Raw genomic sequence first — 18,853 nt, 5'->3', positions numbered from 1 at the left:
CTCTGTGCGACAGGACGCATCAGTGCTGACCCTCATCTCGTACAGGGCCCAGTCTATCCAGCCAGCCAAGGACGGCTGGATCCAGAGCCTTCACCGCCTCATGGAGAAATTCTTCAGGTGCTGATCATATTTCATAACTTTGTGGGCAGGTTTTGATATTTTATTTCCGTCACTCTTTGTTAGTCATAACCTTGATCTCTGTCTTGTTCCATCCATGCTGTGTCTGAATCTTCCCTGTCCATCTCTTATATTCCACCGTCTCTCTGAAAGGAACGAGACGCGCAGTGTGATAAGGATCAAAGTGCTTCACATCCTCTCCTTCGTTCTCAGCACCAACCGACAGCTCTATGAGGTCTGTACGCTCACACACATCCACATACACACACATTTGCATCCTCACTGTCAAGACCACTTTTAACCACTCTTTCTGCACACTCAACGGTCAAAATATAGGCCTATTAAGTTTCCTGCTTTATTTGACATTTAATGGTTAAAGAGGTGATTATGATAACTTCAATCAAGATAGTTTGATAAATGAAATGGTCATTGTCTGTCTGGTAAATTCCTGATGTTTGTTTAAATGCACTTTTAATAAAGTAGATAATTAAAATTTCTCAAACTGAAATTAAATCTGTTGATTTTATTCCAGGATGAGTTGATTGAGACGGTGGTGATACCCCAGCTCAGTGGGATAGCTGAAGACAGGGACCTAGCCGTCAGAAAACAGGCAACACAGCTCCTGGTGGACCTGGCTGAGGGCTGCAACACACATCACTTCACCAGCCTGCTGGACATCATTGAGAGGGTACACTGTCTGACTTCTACCGCCACCGTCACTCCATGTTAGCCCATATGAGCTCATTCCTATGTTTGTTGTCTGTCTAGGTGGCCAGTCGTTCTCTGATATGTCCAGGGCCCCTGGAGCTTTCTGAGAGAGACCCAACAGCCGAGTCTCCCATGGAGGACGTCAGGACTGCTATACTGGGCTTGCTGGAAATCTTGCAGGTAGACTACACTTGCAGTGCTAGAATGACAATGTGACATTAAAGAACATGGCATGGGATATAAAGGATTTACAGTTTATTCTCTTATAAACGTATTGTATTTTCACACTATATTTATAAACATACATTTACAGGAGTGTGTTTTATGCTGTGAACGTAGAATGGAGAACAATAAATGTATCAAATGATGGTGACAGTCAAATTCTTCTCTTGATTTTTTAAAAATCTTTTAACCTCAGAAGGTAAAGTTATGAAAAAAACCCAGTAATTCAATCATATTTTTGTGAATGAAATAATTGAAACCTTATCTTTTTCCCTCTTGGCAGAGCAAGCTTTACAGCCTCCCAGCCAGCCATGCTAGTCGTGTCTATGAACTGCTTATCAGCCATCTGCAGCTTCACTACAAGAACAAGTACTGTTCACCTATTGCTTCCAGCATTAGACTACAGGTAGGTGTGATTCAGTTTCTGTGCACGTGTGTGTCTCCTGCTAGATCTGTAATGTACTGTGTGCCTTATTTCCTGTGGACTTTCTCTCTTTCTCAGGTGTTTGACTTCTTCCTGATGATGCGTGCAGACTCTCTTCACCGTCTTGGAGTTCCTAACAAAGACGGAGCCATGAGGTTCAGCCCTTACTGCTACTGTGACATAGGGTGAGGACACATGCACAGACACACACATTACTGTACCTCCTCTGCTAAAGCTCTTTCCTGCTGATGCTTTGCTCATATTTCAGTCAACTAAATGATTCGATTTATTTATTTATTTATTGTGTGTTACTTTGTTTCAGGGAGCCAGAGAAGCGAGTCAGTGAAAAGAAGCCGACAGGTTCAACATCTCCTCCCGCTGGTAGCCCAGCTCCCCCCGCTGCTCCTCCCCCTTCAACCACCTCCATACGCTCAGCGTACCTGCCCTACGCACCTGCCTTTTCTGTCCTCCTGCAGTGCCTCAAGATGGTATATACTATGTACACACACACACACACACAGACACACACACTGATTCCTGCTGTCCTTAAAGATATCAGATGTTTGTTGGCTTGACTTTCTCTGGCAGGAAACAGACTGGAAGGTGCTAAAGCTTGTTCTTGACAAGCTGCCCTGGACGCTGCAGTACAAAGTGCTGCTGCTGACATCACCGTGCAGCTTGGACCAGCTCTGCTCTACACTCTGCTGCATGGTATTGCAAAAAAATTCACTTGCATATAAAACTACTACTATTTACAAACCTGTACAGATGTGAACTTCCTTGCAGGATGAGTCTAAATGCCAGTATATGTCGTTGCTCCTGTGTGTGTGTGTTTCTGTGCTTGAAGGTGACAGATCGGCTGATCTCAGAGCGCTTGAAGAAGACCCCAGAGGGCTTTTCTCGCACTGACGTTCAGCTGGCGGTGGTTCCTGTCCTCACGGCAATCACATCGTACCACAACTATCTGGAGCAGTCCAGACAGGTACAAACGGCAATTTGGATACTGTAAAGTTGAGAATGTTTGGTTTACTGACCTTTCAGTTTGGAGCCAGAAGATCCACATGAAGGCAACCTCATCATCACCTTATTATACTCAGATTAACTAGCCACCCCACACACATCAATTAGTAAAACTAAATTAACTTCATGTATTTTCCCTCCTCCTCTGCAGAGAGAGCTGGTTCAGTGCCTTGAGACTGGCCTCATTTACCGCTGTGCCAAACAGTGTGTTGTGGCCCTCACAATGTGCACGGTGGAGATGCCTGAAATAATGATCAAGCTCCTGCCTGCACTCATTGTGAAGCTGACACACATCTCTGCCACAGTTGCCATGGCATCTCCAATGCTGGAGTTTTTGTCCAGTGAGTAACACAAGCTTTTCTCAAAACTTTTTCAGTTGATTGTTTAAAATGTTCTTTAACATGTTCAAGGTCCCAGTGGGAGCACAAAATAAGAAAGCGTTTGATTGATCTGCTCTTTCTTCAATTCTTTCTAACAGCGCTGGTGCGGCTGCCGCATCTTTATGCAAACTTCGTTGCAGAGCAATACGTCAGTGTATTTGCCATCTCATTGCCGTATACGAATCCATCGAAGTAAGTGCTTTCACACATACAAAAACATGAGCATTCTCAGACACGCAGACACACTCTGACGTTTTGTCTCTTCTATTCCCATCAGGTTTAACCAATACATTGTGTCCTTGGCCCACCATGTGATTGCTATGTGGTTCATACGCTGCAGACTCCCCTTCCGCAAAGACTTTGTCCAGTACATCACAAAGGTGTGTGTGCTCGTTTGTCTCTTAAGATTCACTGTCTTTTTTGTGATTTTTATCTCACAAACTCACTTCTCAATTCTTGATTCACCAACACAAACAATGCACACATGACCCAGAGAAATAAAAAGCATTTCATCAGATGACACTGGGAATCGGTGTCATCAATGTGCTTCATTAGAGAATTTTGTTTTTAAAATTCTTTTTTGTTGTCCAGTTTTTCAGGTAGCACTTTTAAGTAACATTTTTACATTTTGGCAAACAGGTGTATTTGTTTTCATGGTGAGGGGTAGTCACTCTTGTGCTTCTGTGTTAAATGTAATGTTACAGCAAAGAGGGCATAAGCTTAACCTAGCATAAAGCAGTGAGAAACAGCTGACACAGCCTCGTGTTTTGTTTTCACTGTGAGAAAAACAGCAGCCAGTGGAGACTCCAGAAAGTCACCAGAAATGGTCTTGCACCTTAAAAACCACATAGACGTAGACAAAAACTTTACCTGTTATGGATGGACAGAGCCCGGCTAAAGCTAAGCTAGCTGCTGGCTTCACCATCACATTTAATGGACACATAGTAGTGGTATCACTCCTCCAAACAATAAAATAAACATGTTTTCCAAAAATATTAAGTTATTCATTGAAAGTCTTTTCAAGCACAACAATTCAAACAGAAGACAACTTGCAGACTTGTGACATTACAGTTCAACGGTGACTCTTCAGTTGTTTTGGGCCTCGGCCACATACATGTACAGTACATACATACCCTCATGTCCGCATTATCTCCTTAAGTCCACTGAATCTTTGAGGCTTTGTCTCTTTCTCCAGGGGTTGCGCTCCAACGCCCTGCTGCCATTCGATGATGGTCATGAGCAGAGTCCATTTCGTGCTCGGAGCACCAGCCTCAACGAGAGACCCAAAAGGTAAAACATACGTTCACACACAGCTGCAAATGCTGACTTACAACCCAGCAGCACCACACACTGCCCATGTGGCCATTGTTGTGTAAGAGACAGTTGGGGTTGCCAAGGCAACAGGGGACTCAGCATGACTGGTAATATGGCGAGGGTTGCAATGACTCCTCTCAGGTTGCCATGGTGATCATTACTTCATTTTATTTGTTTGTTATGCTTTTTTACATCTTAAAATTGTTCTTTCTGTCACAATTTGTTTTGTTTCTTAAACCCACTTCTCATTTTAATGGCACACAGTGGGTTGACAAAATAACACAAACACCGGTGTAATATGATAAAGGCAACGATGAGACAGTTTATTCTAAAAAGAGATTTCAATTTAACCTCGAAGTGACAGATTTTTTTCATTATGGATGAAATTGCCCAGGTGTTTGTGTTACTGTGCCCACCACCTTTAGCTAATAAAAGTGCATAAAGAGTGACAGCGTGGTCAAAGAAGATTTCTTTCTCCTGCTGACACATCTTGCCCTAACCCTTTCGCACAGAGGTGTAAGGAAGCTTGTCTCAGCACAGCGTCATTCTCATCTGTACATGCTGTGAATGGCTGTCGGTTGTCCGTGTCTTAATTGCGTGATTATCGAATCATCCAAAGTCACTAAATAAAACATGGTGTAGACGATGACAGAGAAGAGACGTACTGTACCTCAACAGAGGTTTAACCAGCTGTTACTATAACTTAGCTGTGTCTGCAGCGTTCCCTCTGTTCTGCTGAAGACGGTGACCTTTACAAAATTGACTTGGAAAAAGAAGCTGTAGTATAGATGAAGTTGTTTTAACACAAAGTCACTTGTAAACAACAGGCCGCGTGTATTATTCTCCTGGTTAAGCCAGGATTTCCACAGCGCTTCACAGTACATACTCTGACAACACAAAATTAATTATTAAAAGGAAGTAATACTGCTTGATACCAGGCTGCACTCTCAGGGTGGGCCGACAACGCCTCCCACATGTTTTCTAAGCTTTTGGTTTTTGAGATTCATCATAGCTTTTTATTAAACCTCTCTCTCCTCTCGCATTGTTCACTTACATATATATCATGAGGAAGTGCAGCCTCTGTACACCGTGTCCCCACATTAAATGGTTTATTTGAAAAAAACAAACAAACAACAACTCGCAAGACCCTCACTGCTGTTACAATCAAATACACTCCCTGACTGTTACAGCAGGGCCGCTGCCAACATCATCTTCTGTATCAACCCATTTTCAGTGCCCCATACTGTGTTATCATTCACCCAGTGATCCGTCCTTGTGCTGCTCATTGCTCACTGTTGGGTTGGAGTTCTGCATGTTTGAGTCCACATGGATTATATCATGTTGGTCAAAAGCTCATTCAATTTGGAGGACTCCAAAAGTACTTTTCTGTTCAATATATTAAACTATTTAGAAAATATTAAAAAATGCATCTAATCTGTAGCATTAAGTCCAGACTGCTGTGCTCCAACCCTCAGCTTTAACCCAACACTTCATTTTCAGTTGAACTTGTAGTTTCTCCTGTGTTTTAACTTCCATTACTTCAGGCCTGTGCTGAGTCCATCCCTACTATTTTACTTCTCCTGTACTAGTTCTTGGCTTCTCTATGTACCTGCTGTGTGAAATAATGTTATTTTGTTGCTCTCCTGAATACTTTCTGTGTGTATTTTTTTTTCTTTTCTGAATAGCAGAAGCTGTTTTACCCTCTGCTGTAGCTTGTCCGTTTTCCTTTTAGTTGATGTTTAGCCTCTTTTCTTTGAATCCTCTTTTTCTTACTCCGCTCTCCTGTAATCTGATTCATATTGTTCACTGCTGTTAATTTTCACCTTGTTTTGTTTTTCTTTCAATTCTTCATTTGACCCCTCCCCTGCCTCCTGCGATTGGGCGCTGCGTTGTGGTTGTGGTTTTGGGGGGTGGTCGTGTCATCCTGGATCCATCCCACATTGCTCCTGACCCCTCCCCCCCCTCCTGTGACCTCTGCCCTATGACCTTTGTTGCCCTGTCCCCCCCCCCCCCCCCCCCCCCCTCTGCGTGGTGTGCGCCCCGTGGTGACCTGCTCATGTTGCTCTGATGCTCGTGTGGCGATTCCTGCTGTCTCCTGGTTTCCCTCCCCACACCACACGCTCCCCCTACACTCCCAAACTACTTCCACCGTCACGATGACCCACCCCCCCCCTTACTGTCCACCGCCACTGTATTACCAACCCGGGCCCGTTCCCCCTCTCCCCGTCGCCATGGGTACCCATCACCGCCCAGTCTGCGGGCGGCTAAAGTGGCGAAGGCGGCAGCGGCGGTAGCCAATAGCAGCAGCTCTCCTGTTAAAGAGCTGAGGGACCTGTCAGCCATGGACGCTTTCCGCTCCCGCAGCATCAGCGTCTCCGAACACGCGGTCCGCAGGTTAGAGAAGAGCATTATGGGTAACCAATCAAAAAACAAAAACATCCCAAACACTTGTTGCTTCCTCTGTGGGATGGTTGATGGGGTGTAGGTTCATTGTCATGCGGGGTCCGTCGGGTGGGCGTTGGGTGGTTTGTCGCCAGGGAAACCTGGAGTGGGTGGTGCATGCTGGAGGAAGGTTTGTGTGTCAACCTTTTTTTGTTGTTTTTTTTTGGGCTGCGATCATACACATGCTGTTTTTTTGACTTTGTTTTCTGATTTGCTTTTGCATGCCGTGTTTGCAGAAGACAACGGAAAACATGTTGATCCATGTTGATGTTTTTCTTTCTGATTCCGCTCTAACACCGATTTTGCTTTTGTTTTCATTTTGATTTGTCTGTGGTTTGGCTTTTATTTTGTTTTTGTTTGTTTGTTTGTTTTGCTGGGTGTTTTGCTAAGTTGTGATTGGCCTAACCACAAATGAATGGCAGGCGTGGCCACTGGCCAGTGTGAACAATATGTATCCAAATTGACGGGGTCTGGATTGACATCAACTGCAACCAACAGCTCTGCCTCCCTCCTCCTGGTGGGGGGGCTCCTCTGCTTCCTCTGCCAGCGACAGGGACAGAAGCAGCACAACAGCTTTGTTTGCTTGCTTGACAAAGTTTTGTTTTCATTTTGCTCCACTCACAAACACTGTGCTGCTATGACCATGGCAATCTCCTAGTGTGGGATTTATAGGACTAGTCGGGCTGGTGTGAACTTTAAAATACAGTTTGATGATTACACACTCCATCCGTTGATATCACCAAACACACACTTACACACAGACTCGTTACCTCACTTATTTTTATACCTTTATGCTTATATTTGCTTGGCTGACCTGCTTGAGTGACTGACCCATGATTTATCACTGCAGTTGGCTCATGTGGCTCCAGTGCCACGCTCCTAAACATGTCATACATCTCATGCCCAACAGATGGCAGTAAAAGCACAACACTGGAATATTTGAAATCACTGTAAATTGGATTTGATTTCATCATGGAAACGAATGATGTTGGACAACTGCAGTGTAGATCTGTTTACCCTGCTTCAGCTGCCAAATCTGCTTCTTTCTCAACCAGTTGGTTCTCTGTCTGTTGAATGATAACATCTGGGCGACGTGTTGGATCGAAGCCTGTCTCATGAAGGAGACTGGTTTCACCTCAGACAACATGACTGTGTTTTCAGCTTTTAGAGCTTAGATATACACACACACAGGATTTAAAATGATTCAGCGCTTTCCACTCACGCATTGACCATTGTATCTGCATTTAAAAAGCAAAGCATTGATTATTTTTCTTCTTTTGTTAGATGTGAAGAATGAATAACAATGTGCTAAGTAATACTAGGACACGGTGAATACAGTGCACTGAACATTTCATGGTCATGTTGTCTGGAGCACGTGTCCAGTAGACACTGAGGTGAAAAATGAAATACTGTCGGTAGAAGAATGGTGAGTATAAGTCTTTGTGTGGAGGAGTTGATTATTCACATACTGGGTCTTGGTCTGGGTGAGAGACTTGCTCCTGACAGACGTATTAAAAATGAATCCGCACACCTCCCAGACTCTTAGACATTTTCTAAGTGTGTGCCTATATTTCCATTTGTCAAACATTTTACTTTGTGTGCGTGTGAAGATATCTGAAGGAGATTTTAAACTCTCTTGTAGACGTCAAAAACCTTGACAATAGTCATCTTGAGATCAGCTGTATTCCTGTTCAAATAACTTCTGAACCCATTACAGCCTCTTTGTAGCTGTCAAATGAAACTAAAATAGTTTATATATTATAGAGAGACCAGAGGGACAGATGCTTTCTCTGTTATTCTTCCCATAATTGTTTTCTCCCAGATTTGTTTGAATATTTATCCTTTTATTTCACTCTTATTTATACTTGTCAGCATGATTCATCAAAACACTGTGACTACTTCACATACTCCCCGCTGTGTTAAACAGACATTCCAATTGGGCCTGGTCATCCTCCGAGTGTTGCTGTGAATCACTCATCTTGAGTGTGTTTACCTTGGAGCATTGAGACTGACATCGGCATCTTTAAATGTACTTTCACCGCTGACTTGCCTATAGAACACACATAATGGTTGTTAGGATAGAAAGAGATGCTGCTCAATCCACAGTGAATACTAATTGAGAGATTTGGTTTAAGCTGAGACGTTTTTGTGCATCACTGTGGCTTAGTGAGCATGAAACATGCTGCACCACACAGCAGATCCCTTCAGCCTCCTTCACAGCTACACAGTTACTTACCTTATTGGAGATAACCAAGGCGTCATCACAGCTCACGTGGCCACTTATACCATGTCCCAGTGTGTGTCTGTGTTTGTGAAAACGTGATTACTTCATGGTGTGATGTGGATGCTTGTGTGCATACAGGTGTTTGTTTTGCATGTAATGTCGTCAATGAGGTGCACAGGTGTGTTTGTGTGATTTGTCCTTTTGGTGTTGTTGTTGTTGCACATTTCTCTCACATCACCTGGATATCAGAACTCGCATGTTTTTGGTCTGCACTGCTCACATGTTAAAATGTAGCAGGAGCCTGTGTGTTCTCCTCTCGCTCCTCTCCCCCCCTCACTGTCGTTGAACCTTCTCCCTGTTTCCCGCTGTAGGATGCACACCTCCACCACCACCTGCAGCCTGGGCTCCGCTGATGAAAATGCAGTGACTCAGGCAGATGAGGGTCTGAAGACCGTCCACCTGGAACTCACTGAGACATGTCTGGACATGATGGCACGATATGTATTTTCCAACTTCTCAGCACTACCTAAAAGGTTGGCAAGTGTTTGTGGCACCTTACAGTGGTTAACACTAAAGATATAATATGTAGGAATTCCCCCCATCTAGCGGTGCGGTTGCATATCAGAATGTATTCTTGATTGTTGCATTCACGTGAAATTGGGCAGACGTCAGACAGACAACAGACGCTGCATGTAACAGGGTAAACAAGCGTCTATGTAAACAAGTGGTCCGCCAGCACGAGGCAAAACAATACAGGCGTGACAATATGTTGTCATGGTGATGTCGTATTGTTTACCTGACCCACGTTTTACCGTCTTTCTCTCGTGGAGTAAAATGACATCCGGTTGGTTTGTCGACGGCCGTCTGCCTGACTGCACCTGAATGCAACATCAGTGCCTCCGTCCTTCCTCACACTACACAGTGGTGACAGTTTTAACAGCCACTAGATGGAAAACGTTCCCCCCGAGCCAACAGCTCCGCTGGTTACCTACGGTCACACTGCCACTCAATGTAAAAAATGGCGATGCAACATGGCCGCCTCGGTTCAGTGCGCCCCCCCTTGTATATTTGTAACGACTTGTAACAACTCATTCTAAAGTACGAGAAAGCTTTCACTTGTATGCGGGTGTGATTCGACTTCAGTGAAATACGTATTTATGAAAGCAATATTTGATTTTTGCTAATAAAAAGCCAAATAAGTTACATACTGGGGCTTTAAAGAATGACGTTAAAGGGAGTGATGATTTTGGCTCGTGACTGTCTTCTTAGGTCTCCCATCGCAGAGTTCCTACTGGCAGGGGGACGCAGCATGACCTGGCTTGTGGGCAACAAGCTGGTGACCATCACAACCAGCGGAGGGGTCAGAACACAAGCACTGCTAGGCCTGGACATGGCCGAACGTTTGGGAGGAGGAGGAGAAATGACCAGGTGAGGCACGTCCACACGCACTGAGAAAAAGATTTCCTTGGATTTCTATATCATCGTTCCCTCCTCCTGGTTCTGCAGGTCAGATCCGTCACTACACACCAGAATAACCAAAGAGGCTCCAGCCAAACTGGAGTCACAGTCAAGCCAGCAACACAACAGACGCATACGGGTCCGCTCCATGTCAGGTACCAAAGACTCGGGTTGAGCTCAGTGATTTCCACAATTGGCCAATTATTAGAATACAACTATTGAAGCGAGCTGTCTGTTTGTGGGACGACACTAAAACGCCAGTCTTTTAAATAATTGTGGCCAAGATTTACTAGCATTTGTTTGTGCCATTTTCCCAAATGCATTTTTGGAGCTGGTAAAATGAGTCATGGTTCTTCCAGCTGTCTTGAATTGAGAAATAATCAAGTAGCTTTTATCCTCTACAGATTTGCAGCCCCACTTTTATCTCTGCCTGCCTCTGTTATCACATCTCTTTTAGACGGCAGCCCACTCTTCCCCTGTCTACTCCTGGTACATGTTATGTAAATGAAGATCAGTGGCATTATTTATCATTACTCTGTATCGGGTTATAGTACATTCAAAGGGAAAATAGGATGCAAAATTATACTTCATCGCCGTGATCCTTTACGCATTAACATCTGTCTGTACTCCGAGTGCTTTTGAATCCGTGTTGGCGGATCTTCAGGATACGAAATGTCACCACGAGATGTGGCTGCCTATATATTATTTAAGTGTATATTTTAATGATAACATTCATATCTTTGTCAGTCTACTCTACTCTTTTTTTCCAGTCAGTGCATTGTGTGTTATGCTGTATCTGATGTTTTATCACAGGTGACCTTTGGGATTTTTATCCCCATTGATTCTAAATATCTTATCAGATGAGCTTTCTGTTTCAAACTGTCCTGAACCTAATGTGAGGAATGAATTGAGACGAGCTAATAAATAATGATGATGACCTTCCTCTGACCGTCTGATTTGATATTCCAGGTGGCCACGCTCTACGTGCCGGTCCTGCACAGAGTCTCAGTCCGCTCGTGTCCCCTTCTGAGGGCGAGTTAGCCGCTCCTCTCTCTCCCTCCTCCGGTCCCACCCTGGACAGCCTGGGTCCTCCCTCCTCCACGTCGGCCACACCGTCCGCTCCCCCGCCTCTCAAAGACAACCCCAGTCTGTCTGAGTTTGTTCCCATACTGACCCAGGGCTGGGCCGAGATCTTCATCCGGCGGCCGTCTGGTATGCCAAACACACATAGCGACAAGTGAATGAAGATCAAGTCTGTCAGGCTTAGCATTTGGTAGCTGTGTGGTAGATGATTCGGCGGGGTTTCAATTTATTATTATTTTTCAAATTATAATCAACGCCAGACCACAGCAGTGGTTTAGCAAATTTTGGTCAGTTAAATACATACTCGTCATGTAAACCAGTGCATTGGACCATTTTTGTTAAAGCAGACCAATTTCCTCTCAGTAGATTTTCTGGGGCATGTTGTGTAAATTTTAGGACAAAACTAAAATCTATTTGCAGAGACTTGAAGCCTGCAGATGATTACTACTTCAGCATGGCTTGTTTTTTCGTCCTTTTTTTTTTTTTTTTCATTTTCGTGTGGTAATGTCGGAACAAACTTGTTAAGCTTTGTTGGGTCTGAGATTGCGGCAACATAAATATATTTTAAAACCAAGTAACAGCCTGTTTCAGAATAGATGGGCTGTTTTTCAGCAGAGGAGTCACGGAAATTGGATGTCTGACGAGGCAAGGGCCTCTGCTCGCAGCTCTAACACCACATAAAATAACAAAATAAAAACGTTTCTGTAGTGGGTTGTCCGTCTTGGACATGTTTGTTGTTAATGTATGTTGATTTTTAGCATTACCGGTACTTCTGACCAGAACTACTATGACTGAATGGGTGCCTGGACGAAATGAATCTAAAAATGTATAATGTGCTTTGTTATATGATCAAGACTAATTTGAGACAAATGTGTTTTGTAATTGTATTTAATCTTTTTGAACAGTCATAAATTCCCATTATGGTCCCTTCACAGTAGATCAGTGACTTTCTTTCATCACAGGTAACACGAGCTGGCTGATGTGTTTGGAGAACCCACCCAGTCCCTTCTCCTCTGAGGTTGGCAACATGCCACTGCAGGAGCTGTCCACTGTCCTGATGGCGATGGAGGGAGTGAAGGAGCCCCCCACCCAGACGGCCAGCGCTCCTGCCAGCACCGCCGCTCCGGCACCAGCACCCGTCTCCGAGCCTCTAACCCAAACACACAGCAGCGTCGGAGGGAAGGCGAACCTGATCCAGCGCTCCAACACTGGTGAGGGAGAGTCTGACAAGTCTGGGCAGAAAAAGCTTGAAACTTAAGAAATTATGAATTGTTTAAAAGAAAGTGTGGGATCATTAAAATGTCATTGTGACATATTAAGATAGATACGACATCCCAGCGAGAGTAGTTGCCTACCAAACAGAGAATGATAATGTACTAGTAAATTGAATGTTTTGCATGAGCGCATCCCTCTTGTCCGCCTGACTGCCTGTCCTTGGTTCCCCTTAATGGACTGAGCTAAGTGCCAAATTGCCTGTGAATACTTTATTTGAACCAGAAGGTGATCAATGAGTAAGTTTGGATTTGCGTCAGTGATCATCAAATATCGCTGCTTTGACAGGTTCCTGTTTTATTAGTCAAATGTCTCTTTTTCTTTTTGCAGAAGCTTCATTTTCAGTGATGCTCAGTGTCCTGTGCATTTGTTCATTTTCTGTCTCCCTCTGTGGTGCGACCTACTCCAGATATTCACTGGACTCATCTTTTTTTTCTTCATTTTTTAATTTTTTTCTTTCTTGTTTTTTTTTCCATCCTTCCTCCTCATTGATGATTGGTTTGTTTTCATGTTTTTTCATCTTCACCACCATGCTGGTTTGTGATTGACTGCGGTCTGTTATGTGGCGTCATGCGCCACCGACCTGTCCTCTGGCGTCCCACCTGCAGTGGGCGGCTCTCTCTGGTCTCTGGGTCTGGGCTCTGCCCCCTCAGGACCTCCAGCTCCTGGCAGGTTGCACAGGAGCATTTCCTGGGCAGGTACTGTCCACCACATGTGTGACCCCACTCCCCCTCAGCCCCCCCAGAAACCCCCTGGTTTAGTGTAGTTCTTCTCACTTGTACAGTCTTCTGACACAAACTTTGATTATCATATGAGTGTAATCATTTTCAAATTATAGAAAAGTAAAACATGGCAGTAAAAGCTACATTATTTATCACCCTGCCACTAAAAGATTGAAAAATCAAAACATAATTTTCCTGATAAAACATTTTAGAGGACTGGTTTGACATTTTGGGAAATGTGCTTATTTGCTTTCTGATGAGAGTCAGATGAGATGATCAATACCACTCTAATACTGTGTGTTCTCTGAAATACTGCGTTCGAAACACAGGTTCCTTAGCTCAGCATTAAGACTAGTAAAAGGAGGATAGTTAAGCCAGTGCGTCTAAAACTCAAATTAGATATTGTTTTGTTTTGTTTCTCCTGGCTCCTGCCTCATATTTGCCGTGCTGATATGAAGAATGGTACCGAGTTTCTCATCTAACTCTCGACAGGAAAGGAAAGAAAGAAGGAATATTTTTATATTCACCAAAAATGTTAAACATTAAAGATGGTAAGAATTTCTCAGTTGTTTCTTAGCGTCATGTTCAAAAGCTGTGCAAGTGAAGGAATTCAGCATTTCTGCTTTCCCCATCAGTTGTCTATTAACACGGGAGGAAGGGAGGGTCCTCTACATGTGATGCTGAAAACATGCCTGCACTCAGATCAATCAGTCCAATGACACCAGAGATGTTTTGACCCCTCCGTGATTTGTTTTCTAATCATCTTCTCTAACTCTTGTGTTTTTGAAATGTACTCCCAGGTTGACCTTTTTTAGCCTTTGACCCTCTGAGGTTGTCAACAGGAAAGCCCAGACCTCATCCAGCTCTTCCTTGCCTTACTGGTGGTAGTAGGACCAGTAGGACGATGAAGATATTTTCAGCGCAACATTTTTGAGGACCAACGCTCGGGCGTCAGACTTGACCTGGGGCTGTTGGCTGCTGCTGCTTCTTCTTCTTTGAATGCAGGGAAGAGCATTATTGGGATTGAGATATACAGGACTGGAGGGCCTGGTCTGGGATGCTGTTGGAGGCGGTAGCTGCAGCGCGTTTGAGCTGCAATCTCCCACTGGGATTAATATAGTTCTCTATCTTGTCTGTAACAACGAGCCAACCAAACAGATGCATGCGTTTTGATGGAAATCAGTAGAAGAAGCAGTGATGGATAGATGATGTCTACTGCATTGATCTGTCTGCGTCTCTGATCTCAGTGTTTGTAGGTCTGATTCACTCAAGGTCATGATCTTAATCTCTGTTCACACGCACGTTTGTGTGCTTGCCTGACTGCCTCCGAGTTTGTTTGATCATGTGGATGCATCAGATTCTGTTTCATGTGGCAATGATTAATTTGACTTGTTATGTACTCGAGTTTATATTTTTTACAGAGAATGTGTGTGATTTGTTGATGTCAAATTCGCTACTCACGACTGTGCTTAAAACTTTGATGTTTGTTGGGGGAGTCTTACACCTGCATTTGCTTTTTCTGTTTCTCTTGATTATGTAACTAATAACTGGCAGCACTGGGATGTGTGTGTTATCAGTCTTTAGAGTGTGTCTATATCAGCCTATAACCCGTACGACTGCTGCTGTGTCCTGCTGTAGACTCTGTGGTGGTACTGGAGGAGGGGTCAGGGGTCACCGCAGCACACACCCCGTCCGATTGGCTGGAGAGTGAGGAGTTTGAGCCGACGACCTGTGATCCCATCTTCATGTCCGCTGACAAGCTCACAAAGACGCCGCCGCCTGGAACCCTCAGCAGGGTGGGTGAACTTAACTTGACAGAATATCACGTCGGTTGTGGCTAGATGGGGTGCATGAGCTGCAGGAAGTGACGTAGAATTTTCCCAGATCTCGTCGAGAATTCCCGACTGGTTAAGTTTAGTAAAACTGACATGTACAGGTGTAAAATAGGGGGGAAAAAAGAGCAAAAAGTAAGTGAAGCCATTGGTTGGGTTTAGGCACAGCTAAGTAAAGATTGCATGTTTTCTAGGGCGTCACTTCCTGCAGCTCATGTACGCCATCTAGCAACAACCTATCATGTCCACCACGGCGCGGTAAACAGTACAGACCGGCCACAGAGATATTTAGTGTGTCTTGTAAAGTCAATTCTGTCCCAGAGTTTCCACCACCTGTTGCTGTTTGATTCTGTTGTCACATTGTGGCTGCGTGTGCTTCAGAAACAAGCTAATATCTTCAACATCTTCAAACGTTCATCCTGATCTCCACAACCATGGCCAAAAAAATACATTTACTCACCTGGAAAGACAGAACCAAACTATCACTAAAACATTGGTACAATCTACTGAACACTCAAATTTGGAAAAACGTACACCATAATAGATGATATCACCTACTACAATAACACCTGGTCCCCATTCATACATTCTTTTTCTTCCTCTTTTTTTCTCTTTCTTCTCTTTTTATTCCCCCTTTTCACAATTCCACCCCTTGTTCTTTGTTTTGTTCTGGCTTAGTTTGTTTGTTTGTTCGTTCTGTAATTGCCCTTTGTCCCATACGGTTCTGTACATGTCTAACTGTCTCGTAATGTGCGCTTAAATGTTCAATTAAAATAAGAAAAGAAAAAGAAACAAGCTAATGTGCTAAAATATGGTAAATGAACTGGTATGATCATGTGTTGAGCTCGAAATCAACTGCACTGGTCTTTCTCCTGCAGTCCTCCTCCACCTCCAGTCAAGACGATGAAAAGTCGACCCTGGAGGAGGTAAGTGAGGGAGCCATTCCCATCGATCAGCCCAGCATGGGACCCTCCACTCCAGGCAGCCAGGGGCCCGATCTTCCCTTTCAGACTCACTCTCAGTCCCAAGGTCACGGACTCAACAAGTCCAGCTCCTCTCCAGAGCTCCAGACCTTACCCGAAGCCTTCACCAAGGCCGCCATGGAGTCAGAGAGCGCGTCGGCAGACACACCACGGCCCCGAGCGCCGAGCGACGGGAAGCCTCAGCCCCAGCAGCCTCATCTTGAGAAGGAGAAGGTGGAGGGTGGAGGGGAAGTTAACGGAGTGGGAGGTCAGAGTCAGGGGGGGGAAAGCCCCAGTGTCGCGTCATCTCAAAGTGGAGGGGCCAGGATGAGGCTGGAGTTCCCAGCGCCTGCAGCGCAACCTGGGCCCATCTCTCCCGGCGGCGGCCACCGACCCCGGGGTCACACCATCTCGGTATCGGCCCCCTCCTCCAGGAGGGAGAGGAGGACAGAGAGGGACTCGTATCACAGTCGGCCCGGACCTGGCAACACCGAGAAGATCGCTGGACTGAGTCCGAGGTACAGCACAATTTCCTCAAGAAACTCCTGCACCGTGTCTTCTGTTTCTGCCAATTGTCGCAGTGTATATCAAGTTAGTGAACTAATCTCTGCTCTGTTGGCAAGATGTAAAGTGGCAGCCTGCCAGGGAAGAAAATTATAATTACATTCTACAACCCACATTGAAATTGAGCAGATTATTTCAGGTGATGAAAAATTGCTGGTTACAGACTGAGAGGTTATAAACTTTATCCTAGAATATATGACCACAAGCTGTGCATCAGAGAATATTGCTTATGCAGTCCCTTATTTATCTTTATTTTATTAACACAAAATAGATCTTCATGAATACACAGACAATGCACAGCTCTCATATTCATATTTTTCCTCCCACTCTCTGTCACTGTCTCCTTCAGCTTTGTTTTCCTCCAGCTGTACCACTCTCCCTTCTTTGGGAATGAAGCCAACAAGCCTCTCCTGCTTCCCAAAACTCAGGTTAGTTGACCGCTACGCCATATGTCCTGAGCTCTGCTGCAGTGTCTCGTTTACATTGCTCTCTCTGTCTCTTTCTCTCTCTCTGTCTCTCTGTCTCTTTCTCTCTCTCTGTGGTAGGTGATTGACCGGGCTGTGAAGGTTCTGGACCAGATGCCTCCCTACGACACACATAAGATCGGAGTGGTGTTTGTGGGAGCTGGTCAGGTGAGATGATGCTAACCTTGGGCTCTGTCTCAGCTGTTTATTACTGCCACACAGTTCCCACAGCCTCCCCCTCTGCCTTCTACTCTCCTCAGGTTAACAATGAGGTTTCCATCCTGTCCAACGAGTACGGCTCGAACCGCTACGCCGCCTTCCTAACGGGCCTCGGCAAATTAATTCACCTGAAAGACTGTGACCCCGACCAGATCTTCCTTGGGGGACTGGATCAGTACGGGGACGACGGGGAGTTCACGTACTGCTGGCATGACGATATTATGCAAGGTGATTGTGTGTGTGTGTGTGTGTGTGTGTGTGAGAGAGAGAGTGAGTGAGTGAGAGACAGAATAGAATGACATTTATGGTAATTATTTGTTTTGCACAGCCAGTCTGCTCTGCTTGTTATTAATGAAATGGTGTCTCTGCAGCGATCTTCCACATAGCCACCCTGATGCCCAACAGGGAAAGTGACAGAGGTTGCTGCAATAAAAAGCGGCACATTGGAAACGACTTTGTCATGGTGGTTTACAATGACTCTGGAGAAGACTACAAACTGGGCACCATAAAGGTAAATATATACACACACAAGTAAAACAACAAGTCTGCAGTTGAGTGACGGTGCTTCAGCTCTAATCGCCTGTCTTTTCTTAGGGTCAGTTTAACTTTGTAGAAGTCATTATAAAACCACTGGATTATGAATGTAACCTGGTCACCCTCCAATGCCGCAAAGGTGAGCCGATCACTGTGGTTTTTCTGCTCTTGCTCTTTGTTGCTGTCAGTTTGATTTTACTTTTATTCCTTCTCGTGCTCTCTCTTTCAGACCTGGAGGGGCTAGTAGACACAACGGTGGCAAAAATCGTTTCAGACCGCAACCTTCCACTCTTAGTCAGACAGATGGCTCTGCATGCAAATGTAAGTCTTACCCTTATCTCCGTCTCTCACACCTAGGCACGCACACACACACACTTGTGTTCACGCTTTGTCTTTCCGTAGATGGCCTCTCTGGTGCATCAGTACAGAGCAAACCCATCCGATGCTTACGCCTCTAAGTGGCTGGCGAGATTACGACACATAAAGAGGATCAGGACCCGGGTATGAACAATGCACCTAAATACCTGAGAAATGGATCTAATCCATCACTGTCACTGTTTTCAATTACCTCTCGTAATTTCATCCATCTTGTTGGCTGTGCTCTGACTTAAAGGCCCAAGAAGACATTCAGTCTCGCTCGACTCCCGGCATCTCGCTGACCCAAGGACACACTCAGCAGAACAAGTCGTTTCAGCAGAGCACTCCAGCACCGAACCCAGAAGTCTCCGGGCAGAGGAAGAGACTTGTATCAACAGTGGATGATTTCACTGATTTTGTTTGATTACATTTCTTATCCTGGCAGACACACACACACGCACACATACACACACACAACCATAGACAGGGCTTGTCTGTGTGTAAACGTGTGCAATTAAAGTGACCATGAAAAAGA

At 44.8% G+C, this 18,853-nt stretch overlaps 1 protein-coding gene across 2 annotated transcripts in view; it reads left to right on the top strand.

Moving 5' to 3' along the window:
• The window catches only part of tsc2 (TSC complex subunit 2), a 25,540-nt gene extending 6,687 nt beyond the window's left edge, over window positions 1–18,853 (top strand). The window contains exons 13-41 of one of the 2 annotated variants that reach the window (XM_083975479.1): window positions 14–117; window positions 271–352; window positions 650–805; window positions 886–1,005; window positions 1,331–1,453; window positions 1,550–1,656; window positions 1,794–1,959; window positions 2,060–2,182; window positions 2,319–2,453; window positions 2,643–2,832; window positions 2,970–3,063; window positions 3,149–3,251; window positions 4,067–4,161; window positions 6,439–6,579; window positions 9,223–9,384; window positions 10,121–10,279; window positions 10,358–10,464; window positions 11,279–11,521; window positions 12,355–12,603; window positions 15,025–15,182; window positions 16,097–16,698; window positions 17,094–17,172; window positions 17,290–17,376; window positions 17,469–17,655; window positions 17,799–17,938; window positions 18,022–18,100; window positions 18,191–18,282; window positions 18,364–18,462; window positions 18,575–18,853. In XM_083975479.1, coding sequence (XP_083831605.1) covers window positions 14–117; window positions 271–352; window positions 650–805; window positions 886–1,005; window positions 1,331–1,453; window positions 1,550–1,656; window positions 1,794–1,959; window positions 2,060–2,182; window positions 2,319–2,453; window positions 2,643–2,832; window positions 2,970–3,063; window positions 3,149–3,251; window positions 4,067–4,161; window positions 6,439–6,579; window positions 9,223–9,384; window positions 10,121–10,279; window positions 10,358–10,464; window positions 11,279–11,521; window positions 12,355–12,603; window positions 15,025–15,182; window positions 16,097–16,698; window positions 17,094–17,172; window positions 17,290–17,376; window positions 17,469–17,655; window positions 17,799–17,938; window positions 18,022–18,100; window positions 18,191–18,282; window positions 18,364–18,462; window positions 18,575–18,742 — 4,350 coding nt within the window. In that variant the 3' untranslated portion in view covers window positions 18,743–18,853. The remainder of the gene's footprint in view (window positions 1–13; window positions 118–270; window positions 353–649; window positions 806–885; window positions 1,006–1,330; window positions 1,454–1,549; window positions 1,657–1,793; window positions 1,960–2,059; window positions 2,183–2,318; window positions 2,454–2,642; window positions 2,833–2,969; window positions 3,064–3,148; window positions 3,252–4,066; window positions 4,162–6,438; window positions 6,580–9,222; window positions 9,385–10,120; window positions 10,280–10,357; window positions 10,465–11,278; window positions 11,522–12,354; window positions 12,604–15,024; window positions 15,183–16,096; window positions 16,699–17,093; window positions 17,173–17,289; window positions 17,377–17,468; window positions 17,656–17,798; window positions 17,939–18,021; window positions 18,101–18,190; window positions 18,283–18,363; window positions 18,463–18,574) is intronic. The other variant, XM_083975480.1, reaches the window with a different exon arrangement.

Source organism: Trachurus trachurus (genome assembly GCF_905171665.1).
Source record: "Trachurus trachurus genome assembly, chromosome: 1".
Taxonomy (NCBI): Eukaryota; Metazoa; Chordata; class Actinopteri; order Carangiformes; family Carangidae; genus Trachurus; species Trachurus trachurus.
The sequence above is the reverse complement of the archived record's forward strand: the minus strand, read 5'-3'. Positions and strand labels throughout refer to the sequence as shown.